Consider the following 17,962-nt stretch of genomic DNA (forward strand, 5'->3'; position numbering starts at 1 on the left):
AATGGGCACAAACATGTAACTTAAAGATATTTTATTAAACATTTTTGGATGCTGTTTCCTACTTATTAAGAATGAAAAATGCATTTCAATAAAAACATATATACTGGAGCCATTTTTCTTTGTATGAAGAAATATAAATGAGATGTACATTAATATTTAATAGCAAAGTACTTCACTGGCTAAACTTCAAATATGTCAAGAGCACAACAAATTCTAAACATACTAAGATTATGTAGCTCTTTCAATATTTTGGGGGAACAGTGATTCGACTGCCTAGGGCTTAGGATCTGCTTCCATGCTTGTTTCTTGAGCTTCTTCTACCTCTGAGAGCTTTTCATCATCTGTAATTGAAAAAGAAACACAAAACCTTAGTCAAATTTGCCAACATTTTATGCTTAATGCACATGTGAAACATTTTTATCTTTTATTAGCCAATACTTTTAAAGAAAAGATGGCAAAATGGCAGTCTGTAACTGCAACTGTCTCACATAAATGTTTGATTTTAAAAATGCTGTTTGGTGGTTGTTATTAGTTGAATCAAAATTTAAAATCTGTATGACAGATTTCACTTAAAAAATAAACATAGGCCTTGGGACAATCAGATCAAGTGAACAGAAATTTCCAATTGGCTATAATCAATAGCAAGTCTTCTCTTCCTTATAAATGACTTAAAATTCATTACATGTCTTTCATTTTTTTCACTCATTATTTTTGGGAATCTGAGTTTTAAAAGTATATATCTAAGGGAAAGATATATTTTCCCTCAAAGTACCTACCATTCATTGGGTATGCAAAAGGTTTTTTTTTTGGTTCTGGGGATTGAACTCAGGAATGGGTTTTGAGCCATATCCCCAGCCCTACTTTGTATTTTATTTACAGACAGGGTTTCACTGAGTTGCTTAGGACCTCAGTAAGTTGCCTAGGCTGGCTTTGAGCTTGTGATCCTCCTGCCTCAGTCTCCCAAGCTGCTGGACTATAGGTGAATGCCTCCAAACCTGGCCTGGGTGTGCAAACATTCTTATGCACAAATTACTTATCATTGCCTTCCTGGGGCCTGATTTATTACTTTACAGTAATAAACCATAGAAAACCAATAAAAAACTCTGTTATCTAACATCCTTGAATTTTTCCTATTTAAACTACTAGATATATATTTAAACCAGTTACTACAAAATTAAAATGCTTCTGCATATATTTAAAAAGTAGAACAAACGAGTGTCTTCTAATGTCATCCAGATATTCTTCTATTTACAAATTGAAGGTATTCTCTCTCTCCAAGTTGTAAAAGGCACACCTTTCAATCACTGAAAAATCTTCATAAACATTCATTTTGAGATAATTTCTACTTACTTTCCAATGTTTGCTGAAGTTCATGGATAGTACTAAGAAGAACATGAAACTGCTTCCGTCTCAATTCCAGCTATATTAACAAGAAGAAAAAATTTATTGAAATTGATCTATAAACACACACAGACACACATATACACCATAAAAAAACAAAGGGGAAAAAAAATATATATATGCAAATACCTTATCTTCAACGCTTTCTTTAATATGTGAAAGATGCTCTAACTCTTTTCCCAGAGCCTCTAATTCTCTGAAAAAAGTAAAACAGTGCTATTTTTTGCTGTTTTGGGAAATAGAACTTACAATTCTAATCAAACATTTAAAGTATTAAATAGTATTTTTAAGATGTAAAAAGAATTAAAATACTCCATTATGTGAGACTTGTAAAGTTTAGAACTTCTTAACTACTAAATGTGCACTATTTTCATTAAAGCTATACTTTTATTTTTCATTTTTTAATTTTATTTATTTAAAAAAATTTTTTTTAGTTGTAGTTGGACACAATGCCTTTATTTTACTTATTTTATGTGGCTCTGAGGATCGAACCCAGTGCCTTGCACATGCTAGACGAGCACTGTACTGCTGAGCCACAACCCCAGCCCAAAAAAGGTATATTTTTTATAAAGATTTTAAGTACTGAAAAACTCAGATAATAGAATAACCAAACTCAAGAAATAGTACATTTTTATCATACTAACTTCAAGATTTTTCTTCAGTTAAAAAAAAAAAATCAAAAACAAAACCTGCTGCTGATTAACTTGAAATACCCTTTGAACTTCACCTCCCTCCCCATCCTCTTCTCTAGTCCCCTACCTCAGGTCTTCTTTTGTCCTTTATTTTCCATTCACACAGTCATTGCATCATTCCAATCCCTTTTTAATGCATGTATCTGTGTTTCTGATAATATATGGTATTAATAAATAATACTTGGTGTTTTCTAACTTTTACAAATGGTTATTTTCTATATGTATGTAGAAAATTAGAAATAATTTAAAACTCATGTCTCTGTCATTTTCCTCACTGATTTTTTTGGGGGATCTGTGTTGTAAAAGTATATGTCTAGCTAGGCCTGGTGGTGTACCTGTAACCCCAGAGACTCAGGAGGCTGAAGCCAGAGAATCACAAGTTCAAAGTCAGTCTCAGTAACTTAGTGAGACCCTGTCTCAAAATTAAAAATAAAAAGTGCTGGGGATGTAGCTCAGTGGTAGAGTGCCCCTGAGTTCAATCCCTTGTACTAAGAGAAAAAAGAAAAAAAAAGTATATATCTAGTTTATTAAGTTTATGCTGTTTAGTATTTTATTACATGAATAGAATATATTCTATTTATCCATTTTCCCATTGAGACACATCACATGCATTTTAGACCTATAGATAGAAAGATTGGAAAAAGAAAAGGATCTAATCAAACAGTGTTAGGATATATAATGTTGAAAATCTTGATTTCTCCTTTTGACACGTTATTTATTTTATAAAAATGGAATGTATAGATGAGTATGCTTGAATGTTTATGTAGGTTTATGTAGGTTAGTTCCTTTGCAAGGAAAAGCTCTAAACTTACTTTAATGTCTCATGCCTATCTGGATGATGCTGGATCACTTTTGCCAAAGCATCATATTCTGAAAGACATAAAAACATTTACCAAGTTTTCTTTTAAAAACCTTAAATATCAAAAGAAAACGCATAGTATCACACATGTCTCCTACTCATTTTCCTAGTACATAAAGAAATGAAAACAATGATGGATGGGAGTATTGCCATGCCACTTGATTGAACCACAACGATAATCATCTGTGACATCAAAAGTGTTAAATACAAGGATTTTGGCTCCAGATTCTGTTTTTCCACTAACATGTCCTGTACAGAATATAAGAAGTCAGCATAAGCATTAATGACTTTTAAGTCATTATCGATCAAGTGGACTGAATCTGAAAAGGATCTTACTCTTTGCCCAGAGTGTGTGGTGGTGGTGGTAGGGGCGAGAATCAGTGAGAAAAACATATCTTACTGTTAATTTGTTAATTTCCTCACCATTCTAAAGGTAAAAACTTCAGAAACTTTAAAATACTTCAAAATTAAGATGATTGTTGCTGCTTCACTGAGACCTCTAAGATTAAGTTTTATTGCTTATATTAACATTTCTATGAAATGGTAAATAGTGAGGTTCACTTAAAAGTCTCCTATTCAATCAAAATCCTTTGCAATATATTTTTAAATAATCTGGCATTGATATTAATTATTATGTTATTATATTTTGCTGTAAATTGGCCACTGAAACTTCAGCATACATACTTTGAACTGAATACAAAAGCCACCTTTTATAAAGGGGAAATAAGCCAGGCTTAGTGGTGCGTGCATCTAATTCCAGCAGCTCTGGAGGCTGAGCCAGGAGGTTTTTTTTTTTAGTTGTAGGTGGACACAATACCTTTACTATATTTATTTATTTTTTGTGGTGTCAAGGATCAAACCCAGTGCCTCACACGTTTGAGGCAAGTGCTCTACCACTGAGGACTGCAAGTTTGAGGCCAGAAGAAGAGATAAAAAGATATGGGGACGTAGCTCAGTGGTAAAGCACCCTGTAGTCAATCCCCAGAACTAAAAGAAAAAAAAAAAAAAAGACGTCAGGATAAAACTTTATCTTCATTAGCTCTCTAAAACGTGAAGTTTATTGTTTTGGAACTCAGTATATTACTAAGCATGATTTTTTTAAATTAAAAAAACCTCCATTATAATATAATAGATATTCAGTATAACACAAAACAAAAACAAAGAAAACCTAGATAATAAAACCCACACCCCCCAAATAACTATTCACATTTTCTATTTTCTTCCAGTTTTTAATATATGTTATCATAATTATGATTGTACTTTTTTTTGCGGGGAGGGGGGGGGGACCAGGGATCGAACTCAGTGGCCGAGTGCCCCTGAGTTCAACCCCTGGTACCCCCTCAAAAAATTATTTGAAAGTATATGAACTAGATAAGGGTATACTCCAGTTAAAAAGAAAGATTAGAATAAAACTAAGCTTTAACTTTTTCTTGTTATATAGTTAGGCAGCCTGAATATATCTGCTTCCTTTATACTTAATGAAAACCAACTGTGTTTAAATTCTCTCTCTCTCTCATCAAACAAATCGACCCTATAACTAGTGTACTTACATAAATCACTTTTGCTGATTAAACAAAATATTCAGGCAAAATTGTCTGAAGACAGAAGAAATACCTGGATAATCAATACATCTCAGTAAAAACTTTTTTTCAGCAGATCATTCCTTTTTTTTCTATTTTCTATTTATGGTTTTAAGAATTAAATGTTTCTCCTAATTCTTTTTTTTTAAATTTATTTTTTAGTTTTAGGTGGACACAATATCTTTATTTTATTTCAATGTGGTGCTGAGGATCGAACCCAGTGCCTCATGCATGCTATGCAAGCGCTTTACCACTGAGCCCCAGCCCCAGTCCCATCCTGATTCTCTTTGTCAATTAAATCGATTCTGGCTGCTGATTTTACCTCACATTAAAAACTGCATGAAAATACCAGTCAGTAGTAAAGTATTTGCACATGAAATCCCTCAAAACCCTTACCTTGGCGATTTTTTCGTATTCGTTTTGCTTGAAGAATCTGCTTTTTGCACTCAGCAATTTTTTCATGAGCTCCAGCAATACTACATTCTATACAAAAGGGTATTTTTTAAAAGATAGTTAATAACAACACATCCATTTTCAATTTTAAAAAATGTTTTTAAATTGAAGTCCTATTGCTAACTAAATAGATGCTAGTATTAAAAAAGTAGCTGTAACCTCAATCATCATACCACATTATAAACTTTTGCAGATACCACTTACTGTATGCATTCTATTAATATTGTAAGTAACTTTTATCACTAACCCAAGAATATTGTTAGTAGGTATTTTTCCTTTAGATCATAAAGAATAAAAATATAGACAGAAACTTTATTATTTTTACCTATTTCTTTGTAAATTTTTTCATAATTTTCCATTTCTCTGAGATTCATGTCATACACCAGCAAAGTTTTGCCCATTGAAAATTCACATTGAGATAGTGTACTCAGCATACGTTGGTACTGGCTATATCTGATGGAAAAAAGAGGAAAAAGATGTTTGTGGATTGCTAAAATTAAACTACTTTAATGCAGGCAAAGCTTTGCTAATTAAGTTATATCACATTCTGAGACAAATGTTTTCTTTAAAAAAAATCTAGAATATCCATCCCTTATGTTTTCTTTTTCCAAATGTGGTATATCTGCCTTTATAAACAGCTATGGTTACAAACGTAAGACGGGCCTATTGTTTTTATCGGTGTAGGCTTAATTCAAGCAAATCTGTCTGAATTGTTTAAATCATTTTTAAAAATTATTTTGATTAAGAAGTCTGCTTATTTTCACAATTCTATTCTCATAGTTCTTCCGTTCTATATCTATGTTACACTTATTCTGTGGAAAGTGAATCCAAATGAGAAGAATTTTGTTAAAAACCTAGATATCTTGCAGGAACTTTATTAACAAAGGAAAGACGTTTCATTTAGATTATCTTGTCCTGTTAAATACTTATCTGCTAAAAGTGACCATGTTAACGAGCCTGAATTTAGTCTTCATTTCTTCTTTTACCTGCTTTCTACATGATTGTTTTATAAGGCCTCCAAAGAGAAGAAAAAAACAAATCTTTTGATGAAACAAGAAGTGATTTAAGTGGACAATTCGGTGAGTGAAAACTTAAAACACTAACAGGACCTTATTAAAATGACATCAGTACACTGGCATAGAGACAAGTGAAATGAATACCCTTCCTCCTGGGATCCAGAGTTGCACCACTTAATGAAACTTTTCACTAACAAATTTATTCTTCGATCATCTCCAGCACCATCTCCATCAATGAGGAGACGCTTCCGTATCACTTCGTCTGGAAGAGAGAAGGGCAAAGTGAATTAAAATGACCATTTGGCTCTTGTGACTTTTCAGGACAAATAACCAATATCACTACTCAGATGCTCATTGAAAAGATAATTATTGAAATGTCAATGTGCTTGGGGCTGGGGTTGTAGCTCAGTGGTAGAGTGCTTGCCTAGCATGTATGAGATACTGGGTTCGATCCTCAGCACCACATACAAATAAGCAAATAAAATAAATGTCTACAGACAACTAAAAAATATTTTAAAAAATGAAATGTCAATGTGCTTAATGATACTGAATTGTATACTTTAAAATGGCTAACTAATATCCCACTCTTTAGTATACACCCAAAGGACTGAAAATCAGCAACTACAGTGATGAAGCTTGCAGCAGCTTAATTCACAATAGCTAAGTATTGAATCAATCTAGGTGCCCTTCAATAGATGAATGGTTAAAGAGAATGTGGTACATACACACAATGGAATATTACTCAGCCACAAAGAAGAATGAAACTATGGTATTTGCCAGTAAATGGATGAATCTGGAGATTATTGTACTAAGTGAAATAAGCCGATGATAAAAACCAAAGGCAGAATGTTATCTCTGATATGCAGTTGCTGACTCACAACAAGCAGGAGGGAAGAACAGAAGTTCACTGGGTTAGACAAAGAGGAATGAAGGGAAGGGAGAGGAGATGGGAATGGGAAAGACAGTAGAATGAATGGGACAGAACTTTCCTGTGCTCATATATGAATACACAACCAGTGAAACCCCACATCATGGACAACCACAGAATGGGATCCTAATCAGAATAATCTATACTCTATGTATGTATGATATGTTAAAATACACTCTATTGTTATATGTATCTAAAAAGAATAAAAAATGGCTAAGTGGATAAATTGTATGATGTGTATCTTACAAATACGTATATATGTGTAAATTTTTTTTTTTTAAGAAAGTGACTTTCTATTGTGTGTCAAGGTATCACAGGCAAAGAGAAAAAATCTTCAGGTAAAATAAAAATAAATAAATAAGCAACCAAGAAAATAAATTCTTGGATAACTTTTTTTTTGAAAAAAAAAAAAAAAAAAAAAAGAAGAACCTGTCTGGCTGGGTGTCATGGTACAAAACTGTAATCCCAGCGGCTCAGGAGGCTGAGGCAGGAGGAGCACAGGTTCAAAGCCAGCCTCAGCAACTTAGAGAGGCCCTAAGCAACTTAGTGAGACCCTGTTTTTTGGGGATGTGGCTCAGAGGTCAAGTGCCTCTGGGTTCAATTCCTGATGGGAAGGGGGGCTCCTTGTCCTGAAAGGCAGTGGTGAGAAGAGATAAAGAATATTTAAAAAGAAAGGGTGGCGGACTAGGACAAGAAAAGAGAAGTTGGTCAGGGGAAGGGAGTAAACCGATACAATACAAGTAGAATACAGTTATCTTAAGTTTCCCCATGAGAATTTCTTTTATTTTTCTTTCTTTTTAACAAAACTGTCTCATTTTGCCCTGAGGAAAAGAGAAAAACAGAAAAGCAGTATGGATCACCAGTGACTATAACAAGTGGGGTCCCAACCTGCCTGCCTGGCCTGAGCTCGTGTTTGGACCAGGATCATAACAAAAAAGGCCAGGGGAATCCACACTACAATGCCATTTCCCATCAGCCTGGCAAAGACCAAAACCTGACCGTTCAAAAGGTTGGCAAAGGCATTGGGAAACTGCACTCACATATACCAGAGGGTGCACACTGTCAAACTCTCCAAGGCCAATGGATGAAGAGTGCATGCACCTTTCTGACTCCATAGTTTAATTCTAGGAATTGAGGCTTTAAAAATATGTGCACCTACACCCACCAAGGAAGGTATAAAGGGTTGTTTGTAGAAGTGCTGTCTGTAGTTGAAATATTGCAAACCTATATATTCACCAGGAAGAGACTGGTTTAATTATGAAATGTTCATATAATAGTATGCAGCCAAAAAAATAAGATTGGAGTCTATACTGATGCCAAGAAATCTTATTTTTGTTAAGTAAAATGAAAACGTGCGGAGAAGCACAACGTGCTGTGCTATGTGTAGAATGGAGGAGCCTGAGACCGGGTATGTGTGTGTGTGTACGTACATCACACAGGCATGAGTGTAGTCAGAAAATATCTTTGAAAGGATTCATAAAATTAGTAATAGTCAGCCAGGTGCAGTGGCATATGCCTGTAATCCCAGCATCTTGGGAGGCTGAGGCTGCAGGATGGTGAGTTCAAATCACCCTCAGCAACTTAGTGAGGTCCTAAGCAATCTAGGAGAGGCTGTCTCAAAATAAAACATAAAAAGGGCTGGGGATGTGGCCTGGGGGTAAAGTGCCCCTGGGTTCAGTACCTGATACCAAAAACAAAACAAAACAAAACAACCTTGGTAATAGTGGTTGTTTCAGATGAGAGGGACTACATCTAAGAGATGAAAAAAAATGTAATTCCTTACATACCATTGTACAAAGATTTTGTTTGCTTATTTTGGGAGGTTTTGGTTTCCTTTTTAACCAAATGCATTTTAAAAAAATGAATTTTTAAAGTGTAAATAATTCCTGGAGAGGCTACATGATGAATCAACAGCAAAATCTTTAAACAATAGTTCCTGTGTGTAGGCAGGAGGATTTCTGAGCACAGGTGCAGCGGAGATAAAACTTGGGAAGGCAGAGGACTCCAGTTTTAAAATATATTGTGGTAGCATGAGATAGATATTTTTAGAATTGGGTTTGGTTGTCAAGCATGGCTTTGAAAGACTGCTCAAGCTATAGATTTGTCAGATGTTTTATATTTTAAAAACATGAACTAATGCTTTTGGTTTTAAAACACATACAATGTTATCTAAAGAAACAGAAAAATAAAAGTCCTCAAAGAGATTAAAATGCAAAATGATTTTTAAAAAAACTATCAATGTTTCAATTTTTTAAATGAAACAAAACTAAAAGGAGCCAGGTGTGGTGGCGAATTCCTGTAATCCCAGAGGCTCAGGAGGCTGAGACAGGAGGATTAAGAGTTCAAAGACAGCATGGCTGAGGCCATAAGCAACTCAGTGAGAACCTGTCTCTAAATAAAATATTAAAAAGGGCTGGGGATGTGGCTTTGGTGGTTAAGAACCCCTGGGTTCAATCCCCAGTACCAAAACAACAAAAAAACATAAATAAAATAAATAAATAAAAGGAAATATCTACAGGTGAGCTAGTCTGGCAGAATTGATGCTATTACCAATTCTATCGAAATTTCAAAGAACATATGGCCTTTGACTCAACAACCCCAGATGTACTTAAGCAATTATTCAGTAATTTCTCTTACTTATTTTTGCTCTTTTCAATCCTGTTGTCCCTTCCTCCCCACCAAACAGATCTTCTACCCAGATGCCTAGGCCTTATGCTTAATATTAAGGACAGTGGATTTTGAATGTAAATGCATTTGGGGAACAGGAAGAAAGCATATGAGGAAGGGGAATCTATCATAAGACCTGATTTTTTCAAATTTGATAACTATCTAAAAATGTTGAAACACATTTTGTGATCCTTCTAGCTATTTTAAGACCTGTGCAGTTTTCTATATATAATGTAATATACCAGTTAGAAAAGTCTTCCTGAAAGACATGTAGAACACGGTTCAGGCCAAACTAGCCAAGTCTCCAGGCTCCTCTCATCCTCCCTACTTTGGAGAAAGGTTATTGAGGGCCAGCACTATGTCCTATTCCTTCTGTTTCCTCCTAAGCCTCTCACACCATGTTTTATACATTCAAATGTTCAATAAATATTCTTAAATTAGATTTGTGCTTCCTGTACAGGACATCTGCTTTCTAAAGAGCTTTGTTTCAACCAGCCACTATCAAGGGCTAGCAGGCAACCACCTTATTTTCGTTTCCACAGCGGTGATTACTTGTTCAAAAGACATGAAGATCTGACCAATTAGATGTATCCACAGGTACCTCAGCAAATTTTGGGAATATGAAATAAAGACCTGAGCCCTTTTACTCTCACTGGAGAAACAGCACACATAGAAATACACACACAGGGAGGCGGGGATTGTTAAATGAGTGCCACAGTGCCACAGGCCATTGGCAGAGATCAGGAGTAAAGTTCCCTTTGGCTTGGGGAAAATCAAGAGGTTGAGTCTAAGTGGCTTTTTTTGTTTGGTACCCAGGATTGAATTAACGGGTGCTTCCCAGCCCTTTTAAGTTCTTATTTTGAGACAGGGTCTCGCTAAATTGCTAAGGCTCGCTAAATTGCTAAGGCTGGCTTTGAGCTTGAGAGCCTCCTGCCCCACCCTCTGGAGCCCTGTGCGCCATTATGCCCAGCTGAGTTGCTCTTTTGACACTTAAAAATCATCAATCAAAAAAACTGAAAGGCAACCAATTCTATCAAAATTTCAAAGAACATAGAGCCTTTGACTCAACAACCCAGATGTACTTAAGCAATATGACACTGGATTATGCACTGAAACATTATAATAACAAATACTAAAAGCAAACCAAATATACATAAATAGGGGAAAATTAAACAAATTTTAGCATAGGAACAAGAGGGAGTACTCTGAAGCTATAAGGAAAAGAGAATAAGTACTCCATGTATTGATCTAGAGATCATTTAAGATACCTTGTTATAAAAGGTGGAGAACAATATTACAGTATTGTTTTTCAAACAAAAATCAGGGGAGATGAGAATATATATTTTTATGAGCTTACATTTGTTTGGATACCTGGAATGACAGACAAGAAACTAATTACAGGGGTTACCAAGAGAGCGGGTAGTGTAAGTGGGGTAGACAGACTGGAAATGAGAAAATATCCTTTTGTTTGGTTTTTAAATCAGAAGAGTATTCAAAATGTTAGTTTTCTTTTTCTTGGACCTGGGAATTGAACTCAGGGGCACTCAACCATTGAGCTACACCCCCAGCTCTTTTATACAGAGACAGTATCTCACTGAGTTGCTTACATCCTCACTAAGTTGCTGAGGCTGGCTTTGAACTCTCTATCCTCCTACCTCAGCCTCCCGAGCAACTGGGATCACAGGCATGCGCCAGCCACTCCACTTAGCTAGTTGTTATTAAAAGAAAGTTCAAGTCCTTTCCCTTCACCCTGGGTAAGGAGAAAGCTGTGAGCTCCAGTGTGGGAGCGAGAGACAGGCTCTGGGGCCTGAGTGCACTAGAACACCAGGAAGACTGGACAGATGACAGAAGTCAAATAGTGGGACCCAGCATCATATAGGCAGTGGGATGGGACTTTGAGAGTGCATATTAACAAATGCCCTATTACTAAATCCAGGCTTTGCTGGTAGGTAACTGGGAGTTGCTAAAGATTCATGGGCAGAACTTTCTAGAAGGATCAAGCTGAGAGCAGTGTACAAAATAGACTGAAACCAGGAAAAGTCCAGAAGCAGGAAGGCTGGAGCTGCCAAAGCGCTTGCTGTTAGGAGCTAACATGACCTAAATTAAAAGGAGAGATTAGAATCACAGGTCCTGGGAGGCAGGTTAGGATGAGCAGAGGCTTGGTTAGGAAGAGGCAGGGGCCAATGCCAATGCTGGGGGGAGACTTGAGAGGGAAGTGGAAGATGAGTTGTGGCAGGGAGGGGATTCCCTGTCTAGGCACTCACAGGCCTCCTTATCGTGGGCCTGATCCCTCTTCAATCTGAGCACACCTTCTCACAGACAATCTCCTGGGTTACAAATCAAAAACTGGAGCCAATGTTTGCTTATTCACCTAATGCCTACTTTGTGTGTGTGCACACAGACCAACATTTAACCTCATCTGTAAAATGGGAGTAAAACTATCTTCTTTGTAGGGTTGCAGACTTCATGGTATGGAAAGACACAGAGCCAGTCCATGTTAGAAAAAAAGCAAAAAAATATATTATCCTTATCTTTATGTTGAATTTAATCCTCAACTTGTTTCATCCTAAAGATGTTCAAAAGTAAATGTCAAAGGTATATCTAGACATATCTATATACCTATGTAGATACATTTCATACATTTATGCATACACAATTTTCACCAATTATGATTCCTCACAAATTTGCTTCTGCCTCAAATTTATTCCAAGGTTATGCATTTCTGGCTTAAACTTTAAGATAGCTGCTGCCTAGAAAACTCTCTGCAGACAAAAATTACTGGAATAACACATATAAAGCGCAGAACACAACTCCAACAGAAACAAAATCAAACAAAATGGTGTGGCCCCAATTGGAGAGCAGCTTCTATTATCTCTAAGTTTAGAGTTTTTAAATTTAGAGAAAAATTTTTAAATGCTTATATAAATGGTATAAGCATTATGATTTTTAATGACACCCTTGTTATTGTTAATGACGCTTTAACAATTAGGTCCATGCTGAACACATCTAAAGCCATACACACTGAGTTCATAAATTATCATACATGAAGCCTTCCATAAGCAATCTGATTGCTTACATTAGTAATTTGGGTGGGCTGTGGTCCATCCTGTAAAAACAATAAAGACGGCTTGGAAATTATTTTATTGATATTAAATTAAGATGAGGTAAGGCCATGCAAAAACAATGTTTGTTCAGATTCCTGTTAGATTCATCATTAGATCAGCACCACTCATGAGTTATTAAGATGAATTATATGTGGCTCGTTTGTTAAAGATTCCTTATGGCAAAGTAACTCTGGGCCCCCTTCAAAAAGTTTAAAAATCATTAAAGTAATTTTTAAGGCAAATAATGTCAAAAAGACACATAAAACATGGGCAGAAAGAACAATAAATAAGATGGTTTGATTCTTCCACGTAAATACTGGTCTCTCCTGAGATCCTTAGGACCAATCTAAGTAAATTGCTGATGCCAAAGTAAATTTCTCAAGCCAAAAGTGTCTAAAAAAATTTTTTTAAAAAAGCAAAAAAACAGTGTGGGGATCTTCTGTTTTTCTGTCTCAAAGCTTAGAATATGGTGCATCTCAAGGATGGAGTGCCAAACTTGCTTATCTATTTGGGCTAAAGAAATATGAAATAGTTGAAGTACATTAGTTATCCTCTTGCTGGAACAGTGGATTATGGAATAAGCTGGACAAATCTACTGGCACTGGTGGAAAAAGAAAGGGAATCCATTTTTGTCCCACCAACAGCAGCAGCAAATACTTAAGAGCTGTTCACACACTTATTGGTGAACATACATCTCGTGTGTCTCCTTTCACTCTGAAAAGTGTCTTGGCTTGGCTACTAAATGGTCACTCAACTTCAAAGTGCTTTTACATGTGGTATCATACTTCATCCTTGAAACACTCTGTAAAGTGTGCTATTATCTTTCTATTATACGTGACTGGTGTCACCTCTGCATTCATAACAAAATATACAGAATTACATTATTATACGGTTATAGTGCAGTTCCGTTATTCTGTCATATTGTTTATAGGCATATTAAAATCATTATTTCAAATTTTAACAAGCATATATCCATGCATTACACCTTTCTGATTAAAAAAAAAAATCTGTTGTCAAAACCAACAAGCTCTATTAAATAGAACGTAGAGATGACCCCACTCCCCTTCTCGTCTCCCATCTGTTGCTCTGGCATATCAATGATCTACCTAATGTTCTCTGTACTGCAAAAAGTGCTTTTAAAATGATTTTTAACAGGGTACTAACACTGTTTAACACTCTTTAAATTAACACCTCCAAGATACAAACTGTTAACATATTTTAAATTAACAGTGACAACATCCAAACTATTTTTCAGTTAGCCAAAACGATATGGTGACATCAGGGGAGAGAGAATAAAGGAATTTGACAGTAACTCTCCAGGACTTCCACTCTTTCATCTATAAAATGGCAATGCTCCCAGTGGCTCAGAAGACTGAGGGGGCGGGGATTGTGAGTTCAAAGCCAGCCTCAGCAACTTAGAGAGGCCCTAAGCAACTCAGTGAGATCTCTTCTCTAAATAAAATATAAAAAGGGCTGGGGATGTGGCTCAGTGGTTAAGCCACTAAGTAACCATGGGTTCAATTCCCAATATTCTCCCCCACCCCATATAAAATGACAATGCTTTTCAGATCTCACTTTAAATGTCAGCTTTCAGAGACATCATACTTGATCAACGTATTTTATCCTAATCGTTGGCAGCTCCACCCCCATTACTTTATCATCATTCCATCAAATTCATTCTCAAAACTTAATTATGCTTCTCAGAAATTATCTTATTTACTTATTTGATGGCATGCTATTACATCTCTCCCTCAAGCAGAAGTTGGGGCCCTCCCTCCTCTGTTGTGTTTAGAAGGTCTGAAACACTTATTTGTTGACTAATCACAAATATTACTCATTTCAGCTCATTTTTCTCCCCAAGAGCAGAAAAGTCAGGGAAGGGAAATATGAGCAGATTCAAAGATGGAGAGGGCACAGATCTCATCATAGGAGAGTAGAACAGAGGTTAGTAAACAACTCATATTTAATATTTACCGAACATTACTATGTACTGGACTCAGTGCAAAGGCTTTTACTGCATTTCACCTTCAAAACAACCCTCCGAGGTGGATTTCACCATCTTCATTTACTGAGAAAAAAGCTGAGGTTCAAAGAAGCTAAGTAACCTGCCTGAGGTCAGACACTTTATATTAGTGACAGAGTGGGGATTTTCATGGTCTCAAAGGATGTAGGGGCACTTGACTGAAGTACATTTACCAGAACTCATCTCCTTTCCATCTCTCATTTACAAAATACCTCTCCTTTGGAGTGCTATTTCTCAATAAAAATAGAAGTAGCCCTAGTAGGCCCAGAGTCACTCCAGCCACAATGTGGGATCATCCTGACTCTCCCCTTCCATGCTCACTCAGGCACTGAAGCCCTGGCACCCTACCTCATACCTCCCAACCTGTCCACTTCTCCACATTCCCTCTTAGTCAGTCCCATCCTGGTCCAAGGCCCCATTACCTCTCACTTGGACCATCGTTAAGAGTGTAGAGCAGGAACTCTGGAACCAGTCTGCCTGGTTTGTGGCCCAGGCTTTCTAACCTACTACCTGTGAGACTTCAGACAAGCTACTTAATCTCTTTGGGTTCCAGTTCCATCTGTAAAGGGGGGCAATAATTAGAACAGTGCCTGATACATAGTGTAAGTACAATATACATGTTAGTAAGGGACAGGGAATTTACTTAGCACCTCAACTTTTCCTCAACATGCTTCACACAGTACAGTGATGTATGTGTGTGTGTGTGTGTGTGTGTAAATGCAATTCTGGGGCTGGGATGTAGCTCGGTGGTAGAGTGCTTGCCTAACACACACAAGACCCTGGGCTTGATCTCTAGCCCACAGCCCAAAATAAATCAACATAAGAAAAGCAAATCTGATTACATGACCCACATCAAAAATGTTTAATGGCTTCCCATTACAGTTAAAAATCTTCGGCTCAACTTTCTAAATTGTAGCCAATACTTCTCATTTTTTACTCCTTCCAATATTTTGGGCTCTTGCACAAGTGGTTTCCCAACTGGAAACCAAGTCCAACTACACCTATTTATCCTTAGGGGGGAAAAAGGGATTAGAGTAATTAATTCAGTGTACAACCTATTCCAAAAGCTCCCAGGTTTGCTCTTCCCTCGTGGTAACATGGGTAACCCTTACAACTCATTACTTAATGTGTCTTTCTCACCAGTCTGTAACCTCTGAGGAAAAGATCTTGCTTGTTGGTTCTAGGCTGTAAACCCCAGCAAGGCCTAGCTAGCCCAGGCATTATAAATATCTACTGAATAACCAAAACTGGAAGCCAGCTGGGGTAGTGCAGACTTATAATTCCAGCAGTTCAGGAGGCTGTGGCAGGAGGACTGCGAGTTCAAAGCCTCAGCAACTTAGCAAGGCCCTAAGTCTCAATGAGATTCTTGTCTCTAAATAAAATACTGAAAACGGCTGGGGATGTGGCTCAGTAAGTGGTCAAGCACCCCTGGTTTAATTCCTGGTACCAAAAAACAAAAAATGAGAGAGAGAGTGAGAGAGAGATAAATTCCCCATGAAAGTCCCTGGCTTTTAACTGCCCCCCCCCCGCCCCCATACACACACTACTTCTTATGGGTCCCCACATTTGGCCTATCCCGGTTCTTCCCATTGCCTAGCTCCTTAATGTTGGGACCCTCTCCGTCCAGGGTCCAGAAGCAGCCTCTTCACAAATAACATCAAAACCAACAGCCTTTCCCTTCCTAGGTGCCCCAGGACCTCCCTTCCTAACAGGAAGCCTTCCAGATTCTTCCTCCAGTTGCCCATCATGCCTGTTCACCATTCCCCAAAATGTCCCCTTACTGATCAGTCCCTAGACTTACAAATGCTCACAAAACCAGCCCTCCCCAATCCATTCCAGCTGACAAACCACCCGCCCCAACACACACATTCTCTCTCCCACACATACACATACACACTGTCCCCATGGCCCTGGTGGCCTCATCCTATAAGGGTGGCACACGAGTGAACCTCCCAGGTGCACTTCCGATTGCCCTCCAGCCGCTCCACTCATTCACAGCCATTCCTCTGGGACCCAGGCTGCAGTCCCCTGTCCCCAGCCACATCCCAAGGCCTCCTGGCGATCCAGCCTATTGTCTGAGGGACCCCTCCAGGTGTCACCCCTGTGAGCAGCCACCCCCAGGTCCCGGAACTCCTGCCCAGTCCCTGTAAGCAGCCACCCCACAGGCCCTGCGGCACCCCGGACCCCGGCCTCCACGCTCCCTAGCCCGCGCCGCTCCCGGGACCTCCCTCCACGGCCCCCGGAACCACGCGCCCGCGCTCGGCTCCTAGCTCTCGGGACCCCACGTGTGCCCGCGGCGCCCGACGGCCGGCCCAGCACCCGCTCCCGGAGCCCCGCGCGGCCCCTGGGAAGGCCGGCCCGGGAGTCGGCGTGGCTCCGAGGGCAGCGGAGGCTGGGCGCGGCGGCCGGGGGACTGGGGGACGCGGCGGGGCGGCTGGCGGGACCCCGGGAGCGGCGCCAGGCCGCGCGGGCCGGCGGCGGGCCTCACCGTCAGTCACGGCTCCCATGGCGTGCGCGGCGGCGGCGGCGGCGCAGGCTGGAGCGGCGGTTGGCGGCGGCGGAGGTCAAACTCCCACAATGCAGCCGGGTAAACAGCCATGGAGGAGGAGGCGGCGGCGCCCGCGGCCGCCCGCTCCGACGCCTGAGTCGCGCTGCGCCGCCGCCGCCGCCGCCGCCGCCGCGGGACCCGCGCGCCCCGCGCTCCCCGCACTCCCGGGGGACGGCCGCGGCCGGCGCGTGAGGGGGCGAGGCCAGGCGGCCGGCGGCGGCGGCTCGGGCTGCAGCCCCGGCCCCGCCGCCCCCCTGCCGCCCCCGCCCGGCCCACGCCCAGAGGCCGCCCCGGAGGCCGCCGCCAGCCGCCAGGTGAGCTCTCCCGGGCGCCGCCGCGGCTGCGGGAGCGCGGGGTCTGGGCCCCCGCGGCCTCCGGGAAAGGTGGCCGCGGCCCCCGCCGCGCCCGGGCCGCCGCAGCTGGGGAGGGGGCGCAGCCGGGGGTGGGGCGCGCGGCGCGGCGGGGCGCCTGGAGTGGGGCCGCGGGCCGCGGCGCGGGTCCCGGCAAAGTTGGCGCCCGCGCGCGCCGGGGCGCGTCTCGGGCGCGGGCGCGGGCGCGGGCGGCGGGAGCGGCCGGCCAAGGAGGAAAAGGCCCCGGGTTCCAGGTCGCGCGGTTCCGGCCGCCGCGTCCGCCCCCTGGCTGCCTGGGCTCCGGCGGGTGCGGGAAAAAGGGCGAAAGAAACTTGGCGACC

At 40.2% G+C, this 17,962-nt stretch overlaps 2 protein-coding genes across 5 annotated transcripts in view; one reads left to right on the top strand and one right to left on the bottom strand.

Annotated features, from left to right (window-relative positions):
• Window positions 1–16: 16 nt before the first annotated feature.
• Thoc7 (THO complex subunit 7) lies at window positions 17–17,353 on the bottom strand. Of its 2 annotated transcripts, none has more exons than XM_078038595.1 (8): window positions 17,212–17,353; window positions 6,146–6,263; window positions 5,311–5,438; window positions 4,929–5,015; window positions 2,906–2,963; window positions 1,531–1,597; window positions 1,351–1,420; window positions 17–341 (listed from the first exon to the last, which is right to left on the bottom strand). In XM_078038595.1, exons 1-8 carry the CDS (start codon window positions 17,228–17,230, stop codon window positions 274–276), a joined length of 615 nt encoding a protein of 204 aa, XP_077894721.1. In that variant the 5' UTR covers window positions 17,231–17,353; the 3' UTR covers window positions 17–273. The 2 variants fall into 2 exon arrangements, with proteins under 2 accessions (XP_077894721.1, XP_040145532.1); XM_040289598.2 differs by lacking the exon at window positions 17,212–17,353 and adding an exon at window positions 14,675–14,759.
• LOC144375083 (uncharacterized) overlaps window positions 17,229–17,962 on the top strand; it is a 47,379-nt gene continuing 46,645 nt past the window's right edge. For all 3 annotated transcript variants that reach the window (XM_078038597.1, XM_078038598.1, XM_078038596.1), the window contains exon 1: window positions 17,229–17,585. In XM_078038597.1, the coding sequence (XP_077894723.1) occupies window positions 17,229–17,585 (357 nt within the window). The remainder of the gene's footprint in view (window positions 17,586–17,962) is intronic.

This window comes from Ictidomys tridecemlineatus, chromosome 2, assembly GCF_052094955.1.
Source record: "Ictidomys tridecemlineatus isolate mIctTri1 chromosome 2, mIctTri1.hap1, whole genome shotgun sequence".
NCBI classification, from domain to species: Eukaryota; Metazoa; Chordata; class Mammalia; order Rodentia; family Sciuridae; genus Ictidomys; species Ictidomys tridecemlineatus.